The 27,025-nt window shown below is 38.0% G+C and overlaps 1 protein-coding gene and 7 non-coding genes across 11 annotated transcripts; all 8 read left to right on the forward strand.

The window, feature by feature from the left end:
• Positions 1–443: 443 nt before the first annotated feature.
• trnai-uau (transfer RNA isoleucine (anticodon UAU)) lies at positions 444–537 on the forward strand. The gene is made up of 2 exons: positions 444–481; positions 502–537. It is a non-coding gene; the product is annotated as a tRNA-Ile (tRNA).
• An 892-nt stretch (positions 538–1,429) lies between these two features.
• Positions 1,430–1,523, forward strand: trnai-uau (transfer RNA isoleucine (anticodon UAU)). The gene is made up of 2 exons: positions 1,430–1,467; positions 1,488–1,523. It is a non-coding gene; the product is annotated as a tRNA-Ile (tRNA).
• An 858-nt stretch (positions 1,524–2,381) lies between these two features.
• trnai-uau (transfer RNA isoleucine (anticodon UAU)) lies at positions 2,382–2,475 on the forward strand. The gene is made up of 2 exons: positions 2,382–2,419; positions 2,440–2,475. It is a non-coding gene; the product is annotated as a tRNA-Ile (tRNA).
• A 377-nt stretch (positions 2,476–2,852) lies between these two features.
• trnai-uau (transfer RNA isoleucine (anticodon UAU)) lies at positions 2,853–2,946 on the forward strand. Its single transcript has 2 exons — positions 2,853–2,890; positions 2,911–2,946. It is a non-coding gene; the product is annotated as a tRNA-Ile (tRNA).
• Positions 2,947–3,665: 719 nt separating this feature from the next.
• Positions 3,666–3,759, forward strand: trnai-uau (transfer RNA isoleucine (anticodon UAU)). Its single transcript has 2 exons — positions 3,666–3,703; positions 3,724–3,759. It is a non-coding gene; the product is annotated as a tRNA-Ile (tRNA).
• Positions 3,760–4,022: 263 nt separating this feature from the next.
• On the forward strand, positions 4,023–26,728 carry LOC144038733 (inactive rhomboid protein 1-like). Of its 4 annotated transcripts, none has more exons than XM_077551439.1 (20): positions 4,023–4,321; positions 7,140–7,267; positions 7,933–8,063; positions 8,262–8,408; positions 13,367–13,595; positions 15,286–15,492; positions 17,438–17,560; positions 17,640–17,782; positions 19,747–19,989; positions 20,130–20,241; positions 20,343–20,417; positions 21,383–21,544; positions 21,631–21,731; positions 21,831–21,894; positions 22,031–22,125; positions 22,453–22,528; positions 22,909–23,009; positions 23,410–23,563; positions 24,703–24,926; positions 25,007–26,728. In XM_077551439.1, exons 2-20 carry the CDS (start codon positions 7,172–7,174, stop codon positions 25,200–25,202), a joined length of 2,679 nt encoding a protein of 892 aa, XP_077407565.1. In that variant the 5' UTR covers positions 4,023–4,321; positions 7,140–7,171; the 3' UTR covers positions 25,203–26,728. The 4 variants fall into 4 exon arrangements, with proteins under 4 accessions (XP_077407565.1, XP_077407566.1, XP_077407567.1 ...); XM_077551440.1 differs by having other exon boundaries at positions 21,386–21,544; XM_077551441.1 differs by lacking the exon at positions 8,262–8,408.
• trnai-uau (transfer RNA isoleucine (anticodon UAU)) lies at positions 4,925–5,018 on the forward strand. The gene is made up of 2 exons: positions 4,925–4,962; positions 4,983–5,018. It is a non-coding gene; the product is annotated as a tRNA-Ile (tRNA).
• On the forward strand, positions 5,314–5,407 carry trnai-uau (transfer RNA isoleucine (anticodon UAU)). The gene is made up of 2 exons: positions 5,314–5,351; positions 5,372–5,407. It is a non-coding gene; the product is annotated as a tRNA-Ile (tRNA).
• Positions 26,729–27,025: the final 297 nt, after the last annotated feature.

A 27,025-nucleotide genomic window follows, 5' to 3' on the forward strand; every position in this document is an offset into this window, starting at 1 on the left:
TCCTTCCTGCCCTCTCGTCTTCCTGTTTATAAGACTTCATCACATCGGTGTGGGTGTGATTTGCGTTGCTGAATATTTGATGCAAAGGTTAAAAAGGTCATGTAATGCTAACAATCCCAACCGCTGTATTAAAAGTTCTGCTTAAAACTAAAAAAAAAAAAAGGTCAGATTTGAGTGATTCTGTCAAGAGAAGTATTAACATAACAATATGCTAATTTTGGGGGTTGGTTTGCAAATAATCTTGAGTGGCTAATACTAGTTTACGTAAAGAAAAACATGTGCTTCAGTCAATCATTGCTAGCATGACTTGTTAATGATGGAGTATTGCCAAAAATGAAATGTTATCGGTTTGGTGTCGAAAACTTTTAAGTGGCTAATAGTAGTTTCCCCATGTTGACTTAGATACTGTCGCTAAATCAATGTTTCCACAAAATACAATAAATGCTCCAGTGGCGCAATCGGTCAGCGTGCGGTATTTATAAGACAGTAACTGGCGGAGTAATTCCGAGGTTGTGAGTTTGATCCTCACCTGGAGCAGTTGATATTATGTAGCGGCTCTTTATACCAAAAAGTCGTAGTCAAAGGACACATTTCAGGTAGTGTTTGCAGGCTTGAAGCTGCTTAATCTCTGCCCAAATAAATCCCCCGATCTGACTTGTTAATGATGGTCGGAGTACTGCCAAAAATGAAATGTTACCGTTTTGATGTTATATTTTTGTGGGTTATGAAGAAGGTTATCTTAAAAATTATAAACTTTGGCGTGTCCAATAAATCAAATGATGCGATTCCCGTGAACAGAGTCCTTGCAAGGATGATTTATTACAGAGAATCTCCGGTCACACAACACTGAACATCACGTAAAAGGTGGAATTCCAGGGTGCGCGTGTGCCCCCTCTTTTGCGGAATACAGCTTTTATAGAATCCAAATCAGTAGGAGAACACCTATTTCTCCTCCCATCATGAATAAGTAAAACAGATTGGTTCTCACACAATATGTTACATAATGGAATTTTTGTACACAGTTCGCAGCTGTGTTGTCTTTTAGACAAAATATACTCTCAGGATACTTTTCGTACTTTTTTCCCAAAACAATATCTCACAAACAAATTGAACTGTATTTAGAGTGGCCGTGAGTGATGGTGCGAACAGAGAATGTGGGTGTGTGTGTGTGCTCTCTCAAAGCAGAATCTGTTCTCACGAAGGACACTAAGAAGGAATTTAAGACAAAACAAGGTACCAGCTTAGGTTAACGTCAAATTATACTGAGTTCAACACTATTTCACCTACTCTACACATCTATAAAACATTTCAACATAATTAATATATGAAATAAGTAATTAAAAATGTTAATAATGTATAACAGTTACCAATCATCTCGCGGCTTTTAGAAACCTTCGCTAAATCAGTGTTTCCACACTTTCAATTGCGTGCTCCAGTGGCGCAATCGGTCAGCGCGCGGTACTTATAAGACAGTAACCAGCGGAGGGATGCCGAGGTTGTGAGTTCGAGCCTCACCTGGAGCAGCCAGCATTTTGAGTATTATATATAAACTGCAATGTGATGGCTTCTTTTTACCAAATGGTCATAGGACAAATTTATGGTTGTGCTTGCAAGTTTTAAGCTGCTAGCAAGATTAGAATGTAGCCTCACTTCACTCCCTAGTCCCCCTTGCTAAATGCTCCCGCCTTAAATGCGTACCAAGGCTAGCTGCCTTGACACGCATTTGCTAGCATGACTTGCATTTGGGAGCATGACTAGAGTTTGCTAGCACAGCTTGTTAATGAAGTATTGCCAAAAACAAAAATGTTACCGGCTTGATATTGTATTTTTGTGGGCGCTTTTTATTTAGGAACTTTAGCTTAACCAGTGTTTCCACCCTCTGTGATGTGTGCTCCAGTGGCGCAATCGGTCAGCACGCGGTAGTTATAAGACAGTAACCAGCGGAGGGATGCTGAGGTTGTGAGTTCGAGTCTCACCTGGAGCAGCCAGCATTTTGAGTATTATATATAAACTGCAATGCGACGGCTCCTTTTTACCAAATGGTCATAGGACAAATTTAAGGTTGTGCTTGCAAGTTTGAAGCTGCTAGCAAGATTAGAATGTAGCCTCACTTCACTCCCCAGTCCCTCTTGCTCGTTTCTCAGCCCATATACTGTACATGTTCCCGCCTTAAATGTGTGCAAAGGCCAGCTGCCTTGACATGCCTTTGCTAGCATGACTTGCATTTGGTAGCATGACTAGCATTTGCTAGCACGACTTGTTAATAAAGAAGTATTGCCCAAAACAAAATGTTACCGGCTTGATGTTGTATTTTTGTGGGCTACTGAGCTTTTGATATAGAAACCTTCGCTAAAACAGTGTTTCCACAGTCCAAGTTTTGTGCTCCAGTGGCGCAATCGGTCAGCGCGCGGTACTTATATGACAGTAACCAGCTGAGTGATGCCGAGGTTGTGAGTTCGAGCCTCACCTGGAGCAGTCACTATTTTGAGCATTATCTATAAACTGCATTGCGACGGCACCTTTTACCAAAGGGTCATGGTCATAGTACAAATTTAAGGTTGTGCTTGCAAACATGAAGCTGTTAGCAAGATTAGAACGTAGCCTCACTTTTCTCCCCATTCCCACTTGCTCGTTTCTCAGCCCAAGTAAATGCTCCCACCTTACAAAATACAAGGCAGCTAGCATGACTTGCATTTGCTAGTTCTTGGCTAAAAACAAAATGTTACACGTTTGATTCTGTATTATTGTGCTACCAATAATGGTAAATTATCTTGAGTGGCTAGTGGTTGGCACATGGTACTTTGACTGAGGGAAATTTAGCTAAAACAGTGTTTCCATATGCCAACTAACACGCTCCAGTGGCGCAATCGGACAGCGCGCGGTACTTATAAGACAGTAACCAGCTGAGTGATGCCGAGGTTGTGAGTTCGAGCCTCACCTGGAGCAACTTAAATTATGTGCAACGGTTCCTTATATCAAAATATTATGGTTGTCATAGGACAAATGTAAGGTAGTTTTAGCAGGCTTGAATCAGCTAGCAAGATTAGAACGTAGCCTCACGTCACTCCCCAGTCTCCCTTGATAAATGCTCCCGCCTTAAATGCGTGCCAAGGTTAGCTACCTTGACGCGCATTTGCTAGCATGACTTGCATTTGGGAGCATGACTAGAGTTTGCTAGCACGGCTTGTTAATGAAGGAGTATTGCCAAAAACAAAAATGTTACCAACTTGGGCGCTTTTTATTTAGGAACTTTAGCTAAAGCAGTGTTTCCACAGTCTGAGCTGTGTGCTCCATTGGCGCAATTGGTCAGCGCGTGGTACTTATATGACAGTAACCGGCTGAGTGAGGTTGTGAGTTCGAGCCTCACCTGGAGCACCTTAAATTATATGTAACGTTCCTTATATCGAAAGATTATGGTTGTCATAGGACAAATGTAAGGTAGTTTTAGCAGGCTTGAATCAGCTAGCAAAATTTGTAGTCTCACCCAGCTCACAAAAGCGCGCCAAAACAGCTACATTGCTAGCATGACTTGTTAATGATGGAGTATTGTCAAAAATTTAATGTTATCAGTTTGATGTCGAAAACTCTTGAGTGGCTAATAGTAGTTTCCCTGTGGTAACTTGGGAACTTTCGTTAAATCAATGTTTCCACAAAATACAACACATGCTCCAGTGGCGCAATCGGTCAGCGCGCGGTGCTTATAAGACAGTAACCAGCTGAGTGATGCCGAGGTTGTGAGTTCGAGCCTCACCTGGAGCAGTTATTGTTTTGAAACTACAAATGGATGAATGAGCACTTTAAAGATAGCATCTCAGTGGTGAGCAAACACATCACTAATTTGTTTGTGGTGGTGAACGCGAACTAACACACACTCGCACGCTTCCACGCACACTTAACATCAGGCCCAGATGTGAGCTGGAGCGTACTGAGAAACGTGCACTGTGGGCGTGGATATAATGTCACACAGCGAAAGAGCATCTTTACTTGGCAGGGGCACACAATTGACTTGACGATTTTTTGTCTATAAGCCACAATGACTTTTATTTACCTTGCAAGTGACAAGATGTGACTTCCTTCAGGGTGTTGTTGAAAACACTCCAAAGCATCACTGTCCAATCAGAGGTATGAGCCCAACACAGCAGGCATGTCATGTGGGCCGTGCGGATTACATTCTCTAAGCTGCCTGTCATGAAAATCCCACCACAGATGTGGGAAAAAAAAGAAAAGGGACATGATGGAGTAACGGATGGATGGATGTCAGAAATAAGAAGAGGTAACCCATCTGATGGAGAGTTGAGACGATCAAGCCAGCGAGTCCCAAGTGAGTGTTTCAACGCTGCAAGCGTGCTTGCATTTTGGCTTGTGCATTTCGGAGCATCGCTGTCACGGTGTCAGCAAAAGGATGTGGTTGCACATTGTTCAAATTGTCTGGTTATGGTTTTCCATGTGAATGCACTTCCAATTATGGTATACTTTGCCTTTACTTGTAAAATGCAAAAAAAGAAGATTTAAAAAATATATATAATATGACACATTGTAGCAATGAAGGTACATTAGACTGGGCTATGTCATATATATTATACAGTATATGTAGCCTATATTCAAGGTTGGTGTAGTTTGCCAGTCAGTAACATTGCCACTGAAGTTTCAGCTTCAAAACTGTAACCATGACATGATTGTAGCGTATGTAAAAACTACAGATAGACCGATATGTTTTTTTCAAGAATGATATTGATGCCGATTATTCGTAGCCAAGCACGACTTGTTAATGATGGAGCATTGCCCCCAAAAAAATGTCAATGGCTAGATGTTGTATTTTTCTGGGCTACTGAGCTTTTGATTTAGAAACCTTCGCTCGTTGGCACATGGTACATTGACTGAGGGAAATTTTGCTAAAACTGTGCTTCCACACATTAACAAATAGGCTCCAGTGGCGCAATCGGTCAGCGCACGGTACTTATAAGACAGTAACCAGCTGAGTGATGCCGAGGTTGTGAGTTCGAGCCTCACCTGGAGCAAATGAAATTATATGCAACGGTTCCTTATATCAAAAGATTATGGTTGTCATAGGACAAATGTAAGGTAGCTTTAGCAGGCTTGAATCAGCTAGCAAGATTTGAATGTAGTCTCACCTAGCTCACAAATGCGCGCCAAAACAGCTACATTGCTAGCATGACTTGTTAATGATGGAGTATTGCCAAAAATGAAATGTTATCGGTTTGGTGTCGAAAACTCTTAAGTAGCTAATAGTAATTTCCCCATGTTAACTTCGATACTTTCGCTAAATCAATGTTTCCGCGCAATACAACACATGCTCCAGTGGCGTAATCGGTCAGCGCGCGGTACTTATATGACAGTAACCGGCGGAGTAATGCCGAGGTTGTGAGTTCGAGCCTCACCTGGAGCAGGTAATGTTTGGAGCTGATATCCATTTTCATTAAAAAGAGGGAAAATATTGGTGTCAAAAGTTTTTTTTAAATACAAATGCCAATCTTGACTTTGTTGTAATGTCTTAAAAGATGTTCATTGAAAAATTTTCAAACTTTTCAAACTTTTTTTTTTTTTTTTAAATCTTAGACAATATACTTGATTTTAAAGCAACACTAAGGAACTGTCACTTTACGTTGATCATGGCGGCGCCATATGAACAAAAGTGGTATTGTTATGTCTGAAGCAAGACCACATTTCCCATGAGGACAAGCGCATTGTGTCGTTTTTGAACTCACGCCAGCGCATGAAAGCCGGGCCAATGTTGATCCTTGGCTGTCCTTTAATCTGGGTGGCTTCCCTTTTAATTTTTTGTCTCCTCAGACAAAATTTTTCAGTTGTTTTGCAACTTTCGCCAGGAAAGCAGTAGTCGTGCGTCGACATTAAAATTGACTTCCGTCTTTGTAATGAATGGGTAGACGGGGAAGTGACGTATGCCATAAAGCAGTCAGCACATTTGTAGTTTTTTTGTGTGGCAGTGTTCTTACCATCCTCCTCAAAGTTGTTTAGTGCCAGTAAAAATGATACATACCACATCAGGCCATGGCAAAAGTACCATTCAGCTAGTTTTAAGTTGATCTTTCATCAGAAGAGTTATGAAAATATTTTATTAAGGTTGAAAAGTTCCTTAGTGATTCTTTAAATTTATTTTAAAAAAATGTTCAGGGAGCTCCCAAGGTTATCAGTACAGAAACTTAAAGATGAAAATACCATAGTTGTTTTTTTTTCCAAAATAAAAAAAAAATCCTGAAATCTTAAGCTTTCACATTTATTTGTTTTAATGTCGAACAAAAACAAAAGGTTCAGAAGGTTATCAGGGTCAGTAGCATCTCCTATAAAGTCAACTGAAAATTTTAACAAATAGTTCCCTGAGTTTAAAATGGTTTTAGATTTATCTTTTATCTGCAGTCAGATTTAGAAAAAAGGCTGATACCGATATTTGTCAAAATACCCAATATTGGCGTCCTGGTAAAAACTACTAATTGATTTTCTCATCATTTTTGTTTTCTTTAAAATACACAAATAACTGTCCATACACACTTTTAAAAATCTGTAGATATTGAGCAGATTGACGTACTTTGAGTGGATCTGGTCAGGGTGAAGTACTGCTGGGCAATTTTTTTTTGTTGAAAAAACATTTTTTAGAAAGCAGAAGGAGTGGTGTGGGTGGCTGGATGAATCAGTGGGCACTACCATTGAGTCACTGACTTTGTAGATGGGAATTAAGGTTCAAATCCAGGTCAGTTGGCAGGACAGGCCGTTTTTCGTCCCAATTGTCTTTAAAAAATATTTTATATTGATTACAGAAATTATATTCTGTTGTGTTCAAATAAGATACATTTTCAATTCTTCTTCTTTTTTTTCTTTTTTTTTTTAACAAGGCAAATGTTGATACTATGTTCAGTCATTTTACTAGACTGGAAGATGGAAGTGGTTAAGTCAGAAAACCCCTATGACGCCTCAAGAATATTTTACAGGTTTTGCTTTCATTTCTGTAGGTAGTAACTTTTCTAGTCCAGCACAACGTTTAAAGCAAAGCTACTTAAAGCACAAGTGGTGTGATTGGTCAGTGCATGGCACTTAACCAGCATAGCCAATACCAAGGTTGTGAGTTTCATTCTCACCTGGAGCATGACTGCTTTGTTTTCCAGCTATCCGCTGCCATAGGTGACATTGAAGTAACATGGCTGAGCCAGGCAGCAGGAAGAAGCCACCTCGGCTCAAAATGGAAATCCCAATCATCCAGTTAACACGTGACGACACACCCATACAAAAGAAGGTAAATACAAACAGATGGCGGCAAAGTGCTTCTTTTCTATTTAACACGGTTGTGGCTTGACTAAATGAAACTCTTCTTCTCACTTTGAAATACAGTGGTGTGGTACCTTGAGATACAAATAACTCCACTTTGCAGTTGTTGTTTTTTGCTTTGACATAGTGCCAGTGAAATCAACTCAACAAACTTACAAAATAAGCAAAACTTGGGCGAAAAGTGAATAATTCTTCAAAAAAAGAGGCCTCAAGTTGTTTATTGCCATTCCCAGTTGAAGTTTACTACCAAACTAAACATAAAAACCACATAGTTTAGCCTTTCTGTCTGCTAGCTTAAAAACTAGCAGTCACTAGCATCTATTTTATGGTATGTGTTTATCCGTCCCTCTGTCTTATACTGCCCCCAGGTGACCAAGGCGGGCGCAGCAGAAGAAGCAGCACAATGAGCATTGTTTTGATGTAGTGTGACAAAACCGATTAATTCTACTCAATTGGTTATTACTATATATTTTCATAAAGTCTGTCATGCTATTTTCCCTAAATAAAGTAAACATTATGACAATTTGTGTTGTTGTTAGGGGATAAGGCTAAGGGCTAATATAAAAAGACTAATATAATGCTAACAAGCTAACCGGTAACTATCAGCTCCTGTTTGGTAATTGTGTGTTGCAGTCACTAAAACGCCAGCGCAGTGCCAGCATGCCAGGAGCAAACCCTCAGGCGTGCATGGCTGCCTTAGAAACATCCAAAAACGACCTCAGACCACCTCAGGAGAGAATACCCTCCTTCACATCATCCAAGGGGTTAGACACACACACACACACACACACGCAATCAAACAACCTTCCCGACTGCCTTGTCCTCCCTTTTTATTCACTCCTATTCACGAATAAATTCTGCCAAACTTCCTCCATTTTGTCTTGCTGCCATTTCTCCGCTCTCTAACCCTGATTTGCTTTCTACTGCTCCCTTTTTTCTCTCTTCTTTTGGCAACGACGCAGTGAGAAAAAAGTGCACTTTGAGCGAGTCAACACAATCCCCCCTAAAGGCCGACGGTGCCCCAGGAGGGGGTCCACTGTCCGAAGGTGGTCCTGCATCCCCAAAATACTGACTCAACGACGCTCGTCGATACCCAAACAGATTATCAGGTACAGATATCAGGGTTTTTGGGGAAGGGGGGTTAAATCTCGTAAACTAAACCACTTTAACAGTGAGTGCCAGAACCTACAGAGGGGGAGTGGTCTTCATGTCTTATTGTTATCAGCTTTGTACAGACATAAGGAGCATAAATCGTGATTAACACTCACGCACAAATTAAATACACTCACACACACTACTGAGATGCTCTGATACACACTACTGAAATGTTACTCTGCTGAAAAGCTCTCACACTACTGAAACACTCTTATACATACTACCAAAACAGTATCTTTATTTTCAAAATTTGTGCGTCTTTTAAAAAATGTTGAGAATAGGCCCGCAAACAGCGAAATATAATAATATAATCGACAACCATTGCACTAGGGGAATATTCGGCCAAAGAAACTGATGAACATTCATTAAATGTTTTCCATGAAAAACTTTTTTTTTTTTTTTAACTTTTTAATTAATTAATTAATTATTTTTTATTTTTATTTTTCTGGGGGGGGGGACGAAAAAACACTGAAAACATTATATATATATATATTGTATGTATTTTTTTATTTAAAAATATCTCAAATAGATTTTTTTTAATGTGAAAAATATAAATGTTTTTCAGATATATTTTTTTAGGGGGGAAAAGACTGATACAAGACATTGACAAGTTATTTGTATATTTTAAGTACATATTTTTTGCTAAACAGTCATACATTTTAAAAAGTTTTATGCAAAAAGATCAATACATTAAAAATTTTAAATATTTTTGAGAATATTTTTGTATATTTAAAAAAAACTAGAAAAAAGATAGATACAAAAGTTTATTTTCCTATAAATTTGATATTTTTTCTAAAGATTTTTATTTTATTTTTTTTAAAGTAGCAACTATCCATCCATCCATCTTGGATCCTGTGCTAGAGCTTGGACTGGTAGACAGCCAAACGCAGGGCACATGCAAACAACCATATTCACACGTATAAGGACAATTTAGAGCCGTCATTTAACCTCAAATATTTTTGGAAAATGAGGAAACTGGAGTACATGGAGAAAACATATGCAAGCACAGGGAGAACATGCAAACTCTACACAAGAAGACTGGATTCAAACTCTCAACCTCCTATTTGTGAGGTTGATGAGGTAACCACTAAGCTACCGTGCTGCCAAATTCAGAAATATTTCCAGGATTAAAAAGTTGCCTGTTTTTGAAACAAAAGGACAAGTGACTTTTTTTTGAGTGAGTTGCTTATGTTGGTGGAAGTGTGTGTGTCATGTCCAGGCAAGACTCTGTCCCCACCCTCCTCTTCTTCTCCGCCCTGCTAATGTGTGATTCCTATTTCCCTTCTTTTAATCTGGAGTTCTGGTATGTTAGCGTCAGAACTTGTGTTTACACACACACATACACGCACGCTCCTGCACAATAAAGCAGAGCAACAGTGACACACACGCTCTCACTCACACACAGACTTCATTCACGGTGGGGGCTCCGAAGAGGGAGCCGCATTGACTTTGACAAGGAACAGAGACACTGGTCTTGTTTTCCCAGGAAGTTTGATCCTTTTCTGGTGACTTGTGGGAGGCGTGCCAGCCGCTGACACTTTTCACACACTCTTTCTTGAGACAGAAACTCTGTTGTTGTCAGCGCAGTTAGGATCATCCCGCTCATCCAGATGTTGGACGTCTGCGACTTCCTCATCGCCAGCTTTTCTCCAACCTTTGATTAAATGAGCCCGACTGTGGATGTCCAACAGAGTGTGGACATGTGGTGATTATCCCCACTGGAAGGAAGGTAGCCCTGACCCGGATATCAGGAAATCGCCTTGTGGAACTGTTTGGATTCATCTGGATTGAAAGGGGTAGTTTTTGGGGACGGTATGTTAACCAGGCTGGTAATGGAGGTCCATATTCGCTGCCTCTCTCAGGTATGAGCCGCAACCAGGATCCTTATTGGGGTTCCATCCACAGGTGAGTAGGCTTTGGCTTAACTGGAGGATCATTTGAAAGCAAAGCTGATAAGAGCCAGCTTTGGTGGAAGAGAATTCGCTTGTTCTGCCTGTCACTATACGTCGTTGACAAAAAAAGAGTTGAACAAAGATTAATTTCAGAGTGACGTTGACCTTTCACCTAAAGATGCATGGATCATCAATTTACCCTTCTTAGTTCAAGTAACCTCTTCATAAACCAATGGAGTAGTCTAGATGCAGTAAAGCAAAAGTGTAGAACTGGTATATTGTGTTGGACTAGCAAAGTGCAAAATACCAAAAAGATACAGCAAAAGTAAAACACATTTAAAAAATGTACTAGTGTTAAACTTTTTTTGAGACCGGTACTCAAATCTTCAGTACTCACCGATACTGATACCAAGTGCCGATACCATTAGTACTTATGATACATCCATTTTCCTAACCGTCACAAGGGTATAAAAAATCCCCAAAAAACAATGACAGATAATTTAAAGAAAATGACATATATATCCCAACTATAGAAAATGTCATTAAAATTGAATGGAATTATTGGTAATTGTATTTTTTTCTATTTGCTCATAAAAGTTATTTTGCGTAAAGAACACAATAAAATGAACTTCAAAAATAGATAAATAAGATTAAACAAGTAGTCAAGAAAAAAAGTCCCAATCAAAACATGTGTTCTTTTTAAGGAATACAGTGGATTGCAATGAATTCAATTCTATACAATAGGGCTTCAAGTCATTTAGTAATATCTTCCATGTTAAGAATTCCTCAAGCTGTTTAGTGTGATGTTTAATTATATCTTGTTGTGAAATCCATGCTTTTATTTTGGAAGGCTGCTCTGCATTTCCGTTTCCTGTTTCACGTTCTCGTTCATCGTTCATCTCACGGCGGTGCAGTAGTCAATGACGATGTACAATATACAAAGATATGTCTGCATTTCAGAGTTAATTAAACTGTTGAGTACAACTGAAGACTTATGTGCTCTCTTACAGGAGCCCGCTGTGGCGGTCAATAAATGCAAAATAACCATTTCAGCCTTTAGTTCCGGTAGTGTTGTCCGCTTTAACAGACACATTTTGCTGAATGCAAACAAGATAGCACTATGCTAGCTTAACTAACTCTCTTTGCTACGTACTACGTAATAAAAAAAAATCAGTTGTTTTTAAGGATATCAAATTGATATTTCCATGTTACTACTCCGTATGTTTACTTTGACAAAATAGAATTTGTTGGACAAAAGGCTAGCGACAGCAACACACTAGCTTTTAGATATTTTGATACTTACCTACTATGCGATATACGTATACCTTATAATATATACCTTATAATTTGTGTGTGTTAGGAATGACGAATCATGCTAATATTGATTATACTTTGACAAAATGGGATTTTTTTTTATACAAGCCTAGTGACAATGGCACACTAGCTAAGCTAACTCAAAGAGGCTCTAGTTACTTACAGTAGATCACTAATCTGTATATATTACTGGATAGCCGATAGGCCAAGACTTTTGAAGCTGCGAGGCCGCCATATTACTCCTCCAGAGAAACGTCTCTCAGCATACGATCCTATACATTTACAGTATCGAAATTGGAGAACATTTGAGACAGTACTTTGTAGAAACAACATGATTTATGATGTTTTAAATTTGGTAAACATAAACAAGAGCGCTTCAGACATTTTGCAACTTGCCTTAACGACATTTATAAATTATATGTTATATGATATTTACAAAAATAATTATACCTGTAATTCAACAAAAGATGCCTCTGACAAATCTAATATCGGGGTCTAAGGAACTGAGTGATAAAAGAAAAAGGGGGTCTTAAAAGCAGCACATACCGTCCACTTGTTAAAAAACAACATTCAGCAGTCAAATGAAAATTTATTAAAAAAATGTGTGTGTATGTGTGTGTGTGTGGTCTTGTTTTTTTTACATAGTGGGGCCAACATTCTGGGATTTCACAGAGTTGTGGGGCCTGTGGGGGAGGTTTAGACCTCTTTTTGAGGGTCAAGACTTGGTTTTAGAGTTTAGGTTTGAATTGGGTTATGGTTGAGGTTAGGGTAAGGAATAGGGGTAGGCAATCATTTTTGATGTTTGGGGTTCGGGGAAAGGGCTAGAAAATGCATTATGTCAATGAAATGGCCCTACAAAGATAGTAAAACAAACCTGTGTGTGTGTGTGTGTGTTCTTGTTTTTCTTACATAGTGGGGCTAACATTCTGGGATTTCACAGCGTTGTGGGGCCCATCCGTCCACGTGGGGCCATTTTGCTGGGCCCCACAAGTTTAGACCTCTTTTTGAGAGTCAAGACTTGGTTTTAGTGTTTAGTTTTGAATTGGGTTATGGTTGAGGTTGGGGTAAGGAGTAGGGGTAGGCAATCATTTTTGATGGTTGGGGTTCGGGGAAGGGGCTAGGAAATGCATCATGTCAATGAGATGGCCCCACAAAGATAGTAAAACAAACCTGTGTGTGTGTAAGTGACTTGACTTGTTTGATCCATCCTCTATTTTGGATTACGTGTGTGTGAATGTAATCTGCACTTGTTGGTGCTTGTGGGCATACCTGCTCCTCTAAACACCCACAAACAAATGCAATCAGTTCGAAAACCGCCATTCATGTTTTTCTCTCAGAATGAATATGGTGCATCATGGTATTCTGGATTTTTGACTAATTTTGGTGTGGAATGGCTTTGGAAGGACAACAAGTCTACTTGTTATTTTTAAAAGGCTCCTCCAGCTGGCGTCTTTCATGATGATGGCTCTGTGTTTATTACTGAGTGTGCTTCCCTCCAAACATTTCACCATTATGGCCTCACAGTTAATAGATACACAAAAGGTATTCAGTATATACAATGGAGTCTCTACTAAGCCTGAATAATTGTATCATACTAAAATTCCTATGAAAAGCTTTCGTCAAAATACCCAGATGATCAAAATCATTCACCAAAGGATGCAAATCAAATCAGAGGAAGTTTCTTTTAACGGACGTCTTCATTCCAGGGGTACGGCCGACTGGTTTGGTGTGAGCAAGGACAGCGACAGCAGCCAGCGATGGAGGAGGAAGAGCCTGCAGCACTGCAGTCATCTCTACGGGGGTCTGAAGGTTCAGGTGATGAGGGGCATGGAGCTGCCCAGCCAGGACAACATCTCCCTGGCCAGCACTGAGACCCCTCCTCCCCTCTACCTCCCATCCCACCACCCTAGTCACCATCACTATGGCATGCAGAGGGTAGGCCACGACCCGGGACTTTTGCTTTATTACTAATTTATTTTTTAATTTCAACTACCACGGTCTAAATCTGCAATTGCAATACATATACGCTTATAATTCAGTCATTTAAAAACACAGAGAATTATCTTGATTTGAATGAGACTTATGCGTGAACTTGGGTCATTACAAAGTGAGTCATGAGAAGAAATCCATTATGTCTATTTGAACTGTAAAAACAAGGCCAAGTGTTCGTGTTTCAAATGATTTATTGCTTCTTCTCTAAATTTACCGTAAAACTAAACATAAAACATAGAAAATTACACTTGAATTTAATTTAAACAAACCACAATAACTCTGACTTACAAAGGTCAGCTGGTTTAATGTTAACGTGCAATGTGAAATCCCATAGACATGCTAACAGAACTAACATCAATATTGCAGTGGTAATAAACTTTTTTTTTTTTTAATGAAGCAACACAGACAAAACAAAATGCTAACAGACATATATTCTTTCTGCTCTGCAACAAATGACTAATATTATTATACATTATATTAGCATATTTGTGACATTCTTCTTCGTGTTTTATCAGCTGATCTGCATCATGTACTATAGTGCCCCTGGTGGTTAGGGCACAGCAGGAGGAACAGCAGCACAATCTCCACTGAATTAAAGAAAAAAGTAGTAATAGTGTATGTTTTTTTATACAGTACAATATCATACATGTATTCAATAAAATCCATGTTACAAAAATTTGATGATCAATTGAGGAAAGCCGATTTAAAGTGGTAGTGTGTATTATTTAGCGCCATCTAGTGCTGAACTAATAATTTATTAATTTAAAACAAAACTATTCATTCCAAAAATAACCCCCAAAATAAGTTCTAGTACATAAACATACATTCTTTTATATCAGTTCGGTCGTCGAGAGCCACTATCCAGCCTGTTTTCCATGTCTCCCTCCTTCAGCGCAGCTGAATCTAATGATCAGCTCATCAGCAAGCTTTGCAGAAGCCTGATAACGATCCTGATCATGAATCAGGTGTGTTAGTGGGGAGATACATGGAAAACAGGCTGGATAGTGGCTCTCGAGGACCGAACTTGGCCACCCCTGTTTTATATGATCGTAGGTCTAGTAATCGCTAATTATATTACATAGGTTGCACCACGTCTTACAGGTGGCTGCCATTTTTCACCGCCATCTTTCTGCTACCGATACCCGAAGGAGAAGAACTTCGCTAACATAGTTAGCCTCAGCCTCTTGTGCGTGAAAACAGTATTAGGACGCTTGTCTCCCTTTGCTTTGCTTTTGCTAACTTTTGCTAGATTCTCCTACTAGCTGCTTTAGTTAGCCGCTCCAGCTAGCTTGTGTTAGCCACTCTTGTTAGCTTCTCCAGTGAGTTCTTGCTCGCCGCTCCCGCTCACCGGGCAGTCTCTGAGGCACTGGAGTGCGTGTTTCAAAATCGCTGCATTCTATTAGTTTACCACTAGAGGGCACTAAATAATAACCGCTGTATCTTTTAGATTCAACTGATTTGAGTTACGATCTCCTAAATCTAGGCACCACTGCCGTGTCAAACATGGGAATAATATTAAACATGTTTAAATGTTAACTGAAGCAAAGGTTGCTCATGTAGTAACATTTAAATCAATTGAACTTTACCTGAGTGTTGTTAGGAGTACATTCATTTGTGTCGTGTGCGCACGCAGATTGTGGACCCCCTCGCTCGTGGTCGTGCCTTCCGTACGGTGGAAGAGGTAGATGGCTTCAGCGTGCTGCCGGTTCCCGCCAACGCCTGCTCGGCCTCCCTCTGCTCCTTTTCCAGCTCCCGCTCGGCCCTCAGCAGGTTGCCGCGGCGACGCAAACGGGAGTCCGTTGCCCTCATGAGCCTCAAAGCTGCCGCGGCACTCATGATGGTGATTTGCAAAACACACTGAAATCAAGTCACTTGCTTCCTTGTTTGCTTTGTTTTGTTTTTTGTAATACATCATTTTTTAAATTGTTTCCCCTTCCAATGTTCAATCCCCAGCATCTCCATGCGCTTTATTGCGAATCATCTTTGTTCTTAAAAAATGTGACATCACACTTCCTGCGTAGAACGTTTGAAATTAATATCTACTAGAGCTGTCAAATGGTTATTTTTTTTAATCCCTTGATTAAAAAGGCATTTTACCCCAAATTTTTGCAGCACCGGTTATGTGTTAATTCTTTCTACATTTAATATTATGAGGACTTCTTTAAAAAAAAAATGTGATCCACTCCACTGCATCTCATCCTCCTCTTTTTCTAATCAGTTCATTAACTTGCATTATTAAAAAAAAAAAAAAGACCCCAATATTATGACATGAGCAAATATTTGGAATATCATATGCAAACATGTATTAAATGCTTTACTTGAATTACTAGTTATGTATATTGCTCAAGCACAACCGGTGCTACCTTTAACGTAACCATCCGTTGTCAAGCTAAAGGATAATCTGCGGTCAAAATTAATAGTGTGATTAATCTGCGTTAATACATGATTAATGCAGTAATTTTTTTGTGTGTTTAATCACAAATATCACAAATCACAAATATTAATCATAAATAAGTAACAATTCCTAGTTGCTGTGTTGTTGCTATTACCCCCCCCCCCCCCCTTCCTTCCAAAATTTATTAAAAATCTTCATTTGTAACGTTGTTAATGTCAGTGTCAAAGTCACGTTCCTTTTACTTTTTGGTATATAAATTTGGTGTGGCTGTATTATTTTCTTAGTGGTTGCTGTGACACTCACCGACTACATTTTATTTATTAATTATGTTTATTTATTATTTTATTATTATTATTATTATTAACTTTATTTTATTATTTGTTTATTACATTTATTATTATTAATGAATTTATGAAATAGTATTTTTGTTTCCATAGCATGTTTGTTTCCAGGGAGATTTTGCTTTTATTATAGGCCATAAGAACTGGGTTAACTAAAATTCTGATTATTTTTATAAATAGAGTATTTAATGGTCCCTTTGAACAAACAAACAAAAAGTATTTAAAAAAAAAAAATCTACTTCCACATATGACTTTTGATTTGTGTCATATTTGATACATCCGGTCACAATGCTTTAAATTCATTTATTCATTCATAGCTGTCAAAAATATAATAAGAAACAGACATATTTGACATATTAGTATTTACAAAATAATAATAATAATAATAATAATAATAATAATAAATAAGTATAGGTGTCTCCTTTCTCAACTGGGGCGCTCTTGCAAGGTCGCTGGAAAAGCCACCAGCCGGGTTATACTGCCCTCTACTGGATTATCCATGCAATGCACAAGTCATCATATAAATTGTTTTTTTTTTATGGGGGAAAAAATATTATACTCGTGAAATAAAAGGCACAAAATGTCTTGTATTTAATATGATACTTTTGGCTTCATAGGGTTAAAATGTATTTAATACTGCCAAAAAAGCACAGCATTATGGGAGTTTCTAACAATTTTCTGTCGACCTATCAACAAAGCGTGTCTGGCTTTACCTATAGAACCTTTTCTTCAAATGCATGCCTGATACTTTCTACAGTGACGTACATAAAAATGCCCCTGTCACTAATCCAAGGAATTTCCTTTCAGTGTTTTTCCTAGAAAAAAGTATTTCCTCGATAAATATATGTGTTAGCATATGTGCCTGTTATGTAAGAACGATTTATCTCATAGTAAATATGCTTTACAGTAAAAGCACAGCACAGATGATAGTGACCTACTTCCTTCAAACATAGTTTAAAGAGCTGGATGGATGTTTATTGGAGCAGATGGTCCACAGTCATGCACAGCCAATGATACAAGCACACATTTAACAATATCTGTGTGTACAGGGCCGCGCATTAGGCGAAGGTGCCACCGGACGACATCGCAGGCGGAGTTTCCTGCCCCCGAGTTTCTTTGAAGATGACACCGTAGATTTTCTTGATGAGCTGGACACATCATTTTTCACTGGAGTGAGTGCTTTCTGAAGAAATGTGAACATGCAAATGCTTCTTTAAGATGTCACAAAGTGAGATGTGTCTGATTGTGTAGGAGGGCCTGCCGGATGAGCTCTCCAGCTATGCAGATGAGGTTTTTGAGACGGCGTCAGAGGCCGCGCGCAATCAGCCGGAAGAGAGCGAGCACACCGGAAGTGCGCTGGATTGGCACGAACTGGAGAGGAGTCACCTGATGATGTGAGTTTATTGCAACTGGTATTCGGCCAGTGGTTCTTAACTCATTCACCCACAGCCATTTTCACTGAAACAACCCCCTTCGTTCCCTGCTGTTTTGCAGGATTTTGACTGATTTTGCAAGGCCCACATAATATTGTGTTCTATTAACTCATTCACTGCCATTGATGGCTATTGATAGATATTATAACATTTTTAATACTCCATTTCATATATCAACCATTGTTACACACTATGAACATTTTAATTCTTTATATTAACCTTGTCAAAATGTTTTATGTCCTGGGCAGAGCAAGTGGTGTTGTTTTCAGTATAATCTGACCTTAAACTGGTACACAGTGTTTGGTCCAAAATTCCTTGCTTTCTTTGCTCACGCACATTTTGGTCTTGAACAGAATTTGCTTTGTAATAACACACACACACACTCTTCACTTTCGCCATCAGTCACGGCCACTGTGCATCTGGTTCAACTTGTTTGTGAGATTTTGTTATGGGGAAAAAATACGAAAAGTGCCCTGATAATATATATTTTGGCTAGAGACAAATACAGCTGCAACTGGGTACTAAGAGTTCTGTCGTTTAATATGTCCTTCAACTATATAACACATTCAGTCCCGAACACACCCACACCTGACCTTGTTTACGCCATCTGCTCACGGAAAAGTACTAAGAATATGTTTAGTCTATAAATGAAAAGGAGGAGGTCTTTTTAACTATAAGAAGCCATTGTGCACGCGGAAGAGCTACATTTGACGCTCTGAATCCCACCTGTTTAAGTGATGAATTAGAGGCTGTTATTTGTCCAGAGATCTCTGACCTTTCTTACGTTAAATCATTTTTGCAAAGGTGTATTTTTCTTACATTAAATCTGTCTTCAAGTTTTCGAACACGCAAAGAGGACAAAATAATTGTTATTCCTCTTTCACTATAGACGTCAAAGAGTCATTTGAACTATTTCTATTAGTTTAACATTTTTTTTTACTTTTGTTAACAAGAGTATGAAAACCTATATATTTTTATTGTTCATTTAGAAAATATATACAATTTGTGATTAATTGTGAGTTAAGTAGTGAAGTCATGCGATTAATTACGATAAAAAATTTTAATCGCCTGACGCCCCAAATTTTTTATAATCTTTTAAGTCACGTCAGGTGATTAAAATTTTTAATTGTAATTAATCGCATAACTTCAATAGTTAACTCACGATTAATCACACATTTTATATCTGTATTTATTTTTTAAAAACTCTAGGTTTTCATAATGTAAAACTAATAGAAATAGTTCAAATGAATTTTTTACATTTATAGCCGTCAATGGCAGTGAATGAGTTAATATAAAAACATGGAACCTACCAAAAGAAAGATTAGACACTCTTCTTTCATCAGGAAAAAAAAGTACATTTGTATCTGTTTTCGTTTTGCAGCAATTAGCATTACAATGTATCTTAAGTTTCAGCAATATTTACATTCCTGGTGAAAACACTGGCAAAAAACAGCTTGTTGCAACATGGGCCTGGCTGGTTTCTTATACTCTGCTGCCACCTGCTGGCCGTTTTTAGTAATAACTACCATTGCCTTAAGCCACCTCTTCATGTCAGAAGCTGCATCAAAGCCTTCTGTACGCTCTTGCATATAAAAAGATTTAAAAATATATATATACGTTTTGGGGAGTAAAGGACAAAGTATTAAAACAACGTGTTTACACGTTTTGGGGTTTGAATGAGTTAACCTGGGTTCGATCGAATCCCAGGGATTCGGTGATTCAGTCTCTGTGCCACAAGCAATTTCGTGCGCTCAGTGTGATGGTACGTCGTGTGATTTCTTTACTATTTTAATCTCTTAATAGTATGTGCAATATGAATTCACATGTATAATGGAACGTATGGTGTTCCACAGGGTTCAATTCTGGGGCCTCTGCTTTTTTTTAAAATTGTATTTGCTGTCGCTGTGGTTGTTTCTCATTTCCAGGCCATTAGAGAGAGGATGGCGCAAAGCAAAAGCCGGCTCACCCGTCCAACCCAAGGTGGGAATGAACCAAGAAGTGGTGAGTCGGCAGCGTGGGCAAAGGATCGCGGTGCCCGTCAAGAAGCTGTTCGCCCGAGAGAAGAGGCCTTACGGGCTCGGCATTGTCGGCCGGCTCACCAACCGAACGTATCGAACGCGCATAGACAGCTTTGTCAAAAGACAGATGGACGACATGGCCGATCACAGGTAAGAAATTTGATTCTCCTCAGTTGGAGTAAAAGTATAAACACTAAAAACAAAAACAAATACACAATCTAAAATTTACATACAAAGTATTTGGTGGTGTTTTCGACTAATGTTCTCCTGCTGTTGTCATCCATCACCAGGCCTTTCTTCAGCTACTGGATCACATTCGTCCATTTACTTATCACCATCCTGGCTGTCACCATCCACAGCATCGCTCCTGTGGGCTTCTCACAACATGAAACCGTGGATTCGGTCAGTAACATGTTTGTGGAATTGTCCCCAGGAAACATTCAGTATAAAAGAGTAATGCTGCTTTCCTTAAATATATATTTATATATATATATACTTTTTAGGTGTTAAGGAGCACAGGTGTGTATGAAAATGTGAAATTTGTGCAACAAGAAAATTTCTGGATTGGTCCAAGTTCAGTGAGTATTTGCAATATTTTCAATTTGCAATTGTCTACTAACACACAGCTTTGGATCACTATTAACATTTACTGTAATTGTACTAGTATGCCAAAGTGCAGAAATGTCATGTACTCTAGTTGTGGAAAAAAATATTGTAGTAGTGTATAGGCCATATTTTTTCCAAGTCCATACTGTGCCCCCCTTTAAAGGAACACAGATTCGGTCTTGCTTTGGTTCCCTATCTATTTTTTGTCTAAGAAACTCGGGGCGCTAAGTAGCGAACCGTCAGGCTTCCCATCCTGTTTCACTTTTTTGGTCATTGTTATTTTTTGGGTTTCTCGGACAGATTGTGACCGTGAAGACAAATTATTTGTGTTATTTTACATACTTGGACACTAAATTTAATTCTTATAGTTTATACTCCTGAAAAATGTGGGTCAGCAAACCATCTTTTTTTTTTTTACTACAATTTTTAACCAAAATTTATACTCTTGAACATTTTTGGTCAACAAACCATGTTTTTTTGTGTGTGTGTTTTTTTTTTAAGTACAATTGTTAACCAAAATTTATACTCCTGGGAAATTTTGGTCAACAAAACATCTTTCTTCTTTTTTTTTAAGTACAAATTGTAACCAACATTTATACTCCTGAAAAATTTTGGTCAACAAATCTTTTATTTATTTATTTTTTTAGACATTTTTTAACCAAATATTTTATTTTCTAGGCAGTCATTGGAACTTAAAATCCCTTTTGTCCCCAGAAATTCTAAAATGGATGCCACTCAAGGAATTATTGTAAACTATAATATAATAATAACTATAATATTTAAAAATAAAAAAAATAAAAAAAGTCTATCCATGTATGACAAATATTTACCACAGCAGACAAATTATCAGTCAAATTGAAAATAAAAGCAATTTCATTTTGAATAGGATACATTTTGTTCTAATTTTGACTAAAAACATCTTCCACCTTTCTGCAAGGAGACACTGATCCATCTGGGAGCCAAATTTTCTCCATGCATGCGTCAGGATCGAGAGATCCACAAACTGGTGCAGGAGATGAGGGTCAAAGAGAGAGAGTCGGGCTGCTGCGTGAGAAACGATCGCTCGGGATGTTTGCAGACTTTGCAGGAAGAGTGCTCGGTCAGTGCATCTGACTTCAAATATTTAACAGTAGTATTTAGTAATGAATTTTACTCTGCAAGTCTGTATTACGTCCTCTCTTCTAGACTACCTTGGCAATGTGGGTAAAGTGGCCTCAGCACCCCAATGCTCCTTATTTGAATGGTAAACTACGTCAATATGGTGCAGTTTGCCGTCAGGATCCCAGGTAAAACCAAATTGAAGTGTATGTTATTATTAACTGCATCATATGTTTCTGCCTGGCAACAAGTACCCAAAATGTTACCACAATCAATTTATTTTGTAGAATTTGTCAGGAACCTGCCTCTGTTTCGCCTCACGAGTGGCCTGAAGACATCACCAAGTGGCCAGTGAGTAGAATGACATGTTAATAGGCTACCCATCCATCCATTTTCTTAACATTAAATACAATGATTCTTTCATATACCACTAGAGGGAGCACTTGTGCCATTTTTCCAATATTCTACTTTTATGTGTGACCTGCAGGTTTGCACACGGTGCAATTTTGGGAACCACACTAATTTTCCCCACATAGATTGTACCATCACAGGCAGGCCCTGCTGCATCGGAACCAAAGGCCGGTAAGGATGCAATGTCACAGAAGTTCACAATGCATAGTTTATTTTATTTTATTTTATTTATTATATATTTATTTAATTTAGTTGTAAGAATTATTCTGAGGTCAATTTCACAGCATGTTAAGGAAGGAACATCTAAAGTTAGCCTTTTGTAAATTTTTAAATTACTTTTTTTAATATAAATAAAAAAATTTACTATGTATTTTATTTGATATACATTTTATTAGATTTTTTTTGTATTTTAAATACATTTATTAACATTAAATTATATCCTATATAAATCACTACTATTTGCATATTGATTAAAATGGTCTGTATTATATTTTGTAGATGTGAAATCACTTCCAGAGAGTACTGTGACTTCATGCACGGCTACTTCCATGAAGAAGCCACTCTCTGCTCACAGGTGCACTACACACACGCACACATGCGCGCGCACACACTAGTTTTAAGATTTCTTCCAGCGACTGAAATATGTTTCTTTGAATGGTCTTTTAAAACAGCAACATGGTGTAATTTAACAATAATCTAAAATGACACTTTTGATGCTGGCTTCTACAGTAATGAGAGCAAAATGACCCTTGTTACCATGGTAACACCAGATCAGATAATGATCAGACAGTAGAGTTTTTATTTTAAGACAGAATGTTTTAAAACAGATGAGTTCTGCCAATCTTTCGTCATTAATAAAAAAAAAAACATTTACCACTGGAAGTTAGTATTGTTTTTTATTTACATTTTACACTATGTGATTATATAAGCGTTGTCATTTTTTTTCTCCACTAGGTGGCGTGCATGGATGACGTCTGTGGCCTTCTGCCTTTTCTCAACCCTGAAGTCCCAGACCAGTTTTCCCGACTGTGGCTGTCCCTCTTCCTTCACGCTGGGTGACTTTACTTTCTCCACTCTTTAAAGTAGTGTGTGTGTGTGTGTGTGTGTGTGTGTGTGTGTGTGCGTGTGTGTGCGTGTGTGTGTGTGTGACTACAATACTTCTATTATTTGAAAAATAAATAAGTAAATAACTAAAAAATAATACAAAAAATAATAAAATAATAATAATAAATAAATAAATATAAAAAAAAATTAAAAATTAAAATAAAAAAATGGTGGACAGTTACAGGTTTCGCACAAATTTTATCTTAAACCCAATTTGCTAGGTCAAAAATAATGAAACCAACCTTGGGTAAAAGTAACCCAATCTGCAAAAAAAAAAAAAAAAAGTGTATGAAATGCACTTAAATTGCAGGCGAAAAATATTTATGAACAGTTTTTGTTGTCTGTCGGTAGGATTCTTCACTGCCTGGTGTCAGTATTGTTTCAAATGACAGTGCTTCGAGATCTGGAAAAGTTAGCTGGCTGGCTGCGGATCTCCATCATCTACATGCTTAGTGGCATCACAGGAAACCTGGCGTCAGCCATTTTTCTGCCCTACAGAGCGGAGGTACACAACAGGCATGTGGTCTAATCTCAACGTGTATCAATAGTGGTTATGTGGGCTCGTTTCAAAGCTACACAAAATAATCAATGAATTAAAGACATTTAAAACAAAATAATATCAAACATATTAGAATAAAGCCTCACTATGCTTCCACTTATTTAAAAAAAAAAAGAAAGAAAATCCATTACAGTACTTTTTTTAACTTTGTATGTACATTAAGTTTTTTTTTTCCTCAAGTACGGCAGCTGCATATTTTAAGTACAGTTCAATTTTATTTAACTTAAATACAGTACATTTTTAAGACTAAAACTGCCCTCTATTTTTTGGCTGCATTTTAATGTAATTAATAATCCATTATGATATGGCTGCAAAAATTCATTAATTAAATCAATAAATAAATAACACAGTTACACAAAGTACATGCCACGTTCAACAGGAATCTATAAATTCACTTTATGACGGTATTGTATACTTCTGCACAGCTTTGTGTCTCTCCTTTCCAACCATAGATTAGGTGTTCCATTTATTTATTTATTTATCCATCCATCTATCCATCCATTTTCTTAACCGCTTTTCCTCACAAGGGTCGCGGAGGGCGCTGGAGCCTATCCCAGCTGGCTTCGGGCAGTAGGCGGGGTACACCCTGAACTGTTTTATTTGAATTAATTATTTTATTTATTTATTTTTAAACTTTTCCTAAATGCCAAAAATCACTGGCAGAAAACGGCTTCTGACATTTAAAAAAAAAAGAAAGAAAACAAAACAAACACGCTGGTGGAAACGGTGTTCTGACAGCAATAAAATAAATGTATGTATTTAATAAAAATAAATAAATATATGTTTTTATTTATAAAGAAATCAATCTTTAAAAAAAATGTAAATAAACAACTAAATAGACAAAATAAATACATATATATTTTTAATGTATTTATGTATTTATTTATTGCCCTTCCTGTCAAATGTTTGACCTTTGGATAATATACTCCCTTACATGCATTCATTCCAGGGACGTGCAGTCAGTTTAAGCAAGTGCTGCCCCCTGATGGCCACTCTCTGCACGTGAAGAAAAAAAATAAAGAAAAAAATATATATACATAATGAATGTGTGACATATTTCATATTTGAGTCTCTCTTTTGTTGAGGTTGGTCCCGCTGGCAGCCAGTTCGGCATCCTGGCGTGCCTCTTCGTGGAGCTCTTTCAGAGCTGGCAGATCCTCGAGAGGCCCTGGCGGGCGTTTGCAAAGCTGTTTGGCATCTCCGTATTCTTCTTCTCTTTCGGTTTGCTGCCTTGGATCGACAACTTTGCCCACATCTGTGGTTTCGTCTCAGGATTCTTCTTATCATTTGCCTTCTTGCCATACATCAGGTGGGTGTGGCCTAAATCTACACATTTTAAATCACCTCACCCCCTTCTGATTAAAAATATGCACTTTTCTGCTGTTTCAGCTTTGGGCGCTCAGACCTGTACCGCAAGAGGGTCCAGATCTGTGTTTTCCTGCTGGTTTTCGCAGCTCTGCTCTCGTCCCTGGCCGTCTTCTTCTATGTTTACCCCGTGAAGTGCGACTGGTGCGAGTACCTCACCTGCATCCCCATCACGGACAAGTTCTGCGCGAAATATGACCTGAACGCAAACCTCCTTTGACCCACGATGGCTGCTTTGAAGCCACCGTGCGTCCGTGTGGACGCGGGTTTCCACTGCAGCGTTTTGAAATGAAGACATTTTCGTGGAGAATAAGCCATTTTTTGTATGATCCTGCCTGCCTGACCCACATGCAAAATCATTCAAACCAAAGGCCTTGAAGCACTTCATTAAAATGTTAGGACCGATTTGGCCAATGACTCAAATTTTCTGTTTTTGAGTTTGTTTTTATTTTAATATACTGTATAGGAAAAATATGTGCTCTCAATGCATGTATAAACAATCCACCATCCTAAAACAACAACAAAGGGTTTGTAGTCAACAAAAAAGTAGCACATACTGTATTATTTATTTATTTCAGCTGGCATAACATTTATCATTCAAGGGCAGCACAAAACTGCAAACCAATGTTAAAGGGATACTTAACACATTGAGTCATTTTAAGTAAAAAGTTAATATTTTGTCCAGAATTAATTGGATAACTTCATTATTTTTCATGTACAATTAATACCTTTAAAAACATTTTTTTCCCTCTAAAATAGGTTAAAACCAATCACAGCTCACCTGTTTTCTGGGTTTGGTCAGCAACGTGAGCCATGATTGGTCGTTACCTCTTCCTGAACATGGGTTACGTCATCTTCAGTCGACAGCAAGTGAAAAAAAAATTGTTTTAAAGGTATTAATTGTTCATGAAAAATAATCAAGTTATCGCACACAAAATATTATTTTCTTACTGTTGAAAATGGCATGTGTCAAGTATCCCTTTAAGTGCTTTTTTTTTTCCTCCACCAAAATTAACTCAATCAAAATTATTATATTATTGAAGTCCTATGTTTGCCCCGAATGTCATTCCAAAACCGCAAAAAAATTATTGATCCTACTCATTGTCTGGTATGGGGCAATTTAAGACTCAATGCTAGTGCAACTAAGCTATGTCTGCCATCTAGTGATGAGTTGTCATATTACAACTTAAAGTAGTGGAACCTTGCTAATCGTGGTGAACATTTTAGTATAAATGACACCCATTAAAATGCACCGGATTTTTATGTATGTATGTATTTATTTATTTAGTAAACCCAAAAGATTTGACAAAGACCACCGATAAACCTCCAATATACATTTTCCATGAAAAAGTAGATTGGAGTTTTGCCCAGGAAAAAAAGAAAAAAAGAAGAAAAAAAAGTGCATTATTAATGGGCGTTATTTTATTTTGAAATGGCTTGGTCAGAACCAACAAAAAGCCAAAAAATGGTCAAATAACGCCCAGGGGTTAAAATAATATAGATTGTGTTTTCATGAGTTTTATTTAAAAAAGGAATAAAGTAATTGCATGCATCAGTGCTGTAATGCAACAGGTCAAATTATATGTATTGTGTGTGTTTAATTGACAATTTGAGGCCCATAGCTTGAGCTGGAACCGCATTCCTTCCAACCATCTTCTCATGTAAGATAATGAAAGTATAATAATGCCGTTTTCACTTTGCGATTCAAGGTAAAATAAACACAATCATTTCCATGCGCTCATCAAATATTGACGCCAGAACCCCTGACTCACTGTATAAATGCTGTGTGAATATATGATAAGGTCAGTGGCATGCGAATGTGAGCTCATTAGCGTCAGGTCATGAGAGCCTCGTGCGGTATCAGAGGCCGGCTGTGCGTCTCACACCCATTGGCTGCCCCGTGCAGCTTCTGCAGATAGCAGCAGCTCCAAAACGTTATCTGCAAAAAGCTGCTCAGCAAAAAAAACAGTTGCTGAGCAATATTTCTGTTTTGCATGTATTTTGTTGTAGGAAAAATGAAAGTGAATATTGAATGGAGAAAAA

Source organism: Vanacampus margaritifer, chromosome 18 (assembly GCF_051991255.1).
Source record: "Vanacampus margaritifer isolate UIUO_Vmar chromosome 18, RoL_Vmar_1.0, whole genome shotgun sequence".
In the NCBI taxonomy this organism is placed as follows: Eukaryota; Metazoa; Chordata; class Actinopteri; order Syngnathiformes; family Syngnathidae; genus Vanacampus; species Vanacampus margaritifer.

Coding starts and splice junctions, on each gene's coding strand:
- LOC144038733 (XM_077551439.1), top strand. CDS start 7,172: ATGGCTGAGCCAGGCAGCAGGAAGAAGCCACCTCGGCTCAAAATGGAA. Junction 13,596..15,285: donor ATCACTATGGCATGCAGAGG/GTAGGCCACGAC, acceptor GTGCGCACGCAG/ATTGTGGACCCCCTCGCTCG. Junction 23,010..23,409: donor TCCCTCTTCCTTCACGCTGG/GTGACTTTACTT, acceptor GTCTGTCGGTAG/GATTCTTCACTGCCTGGTGT.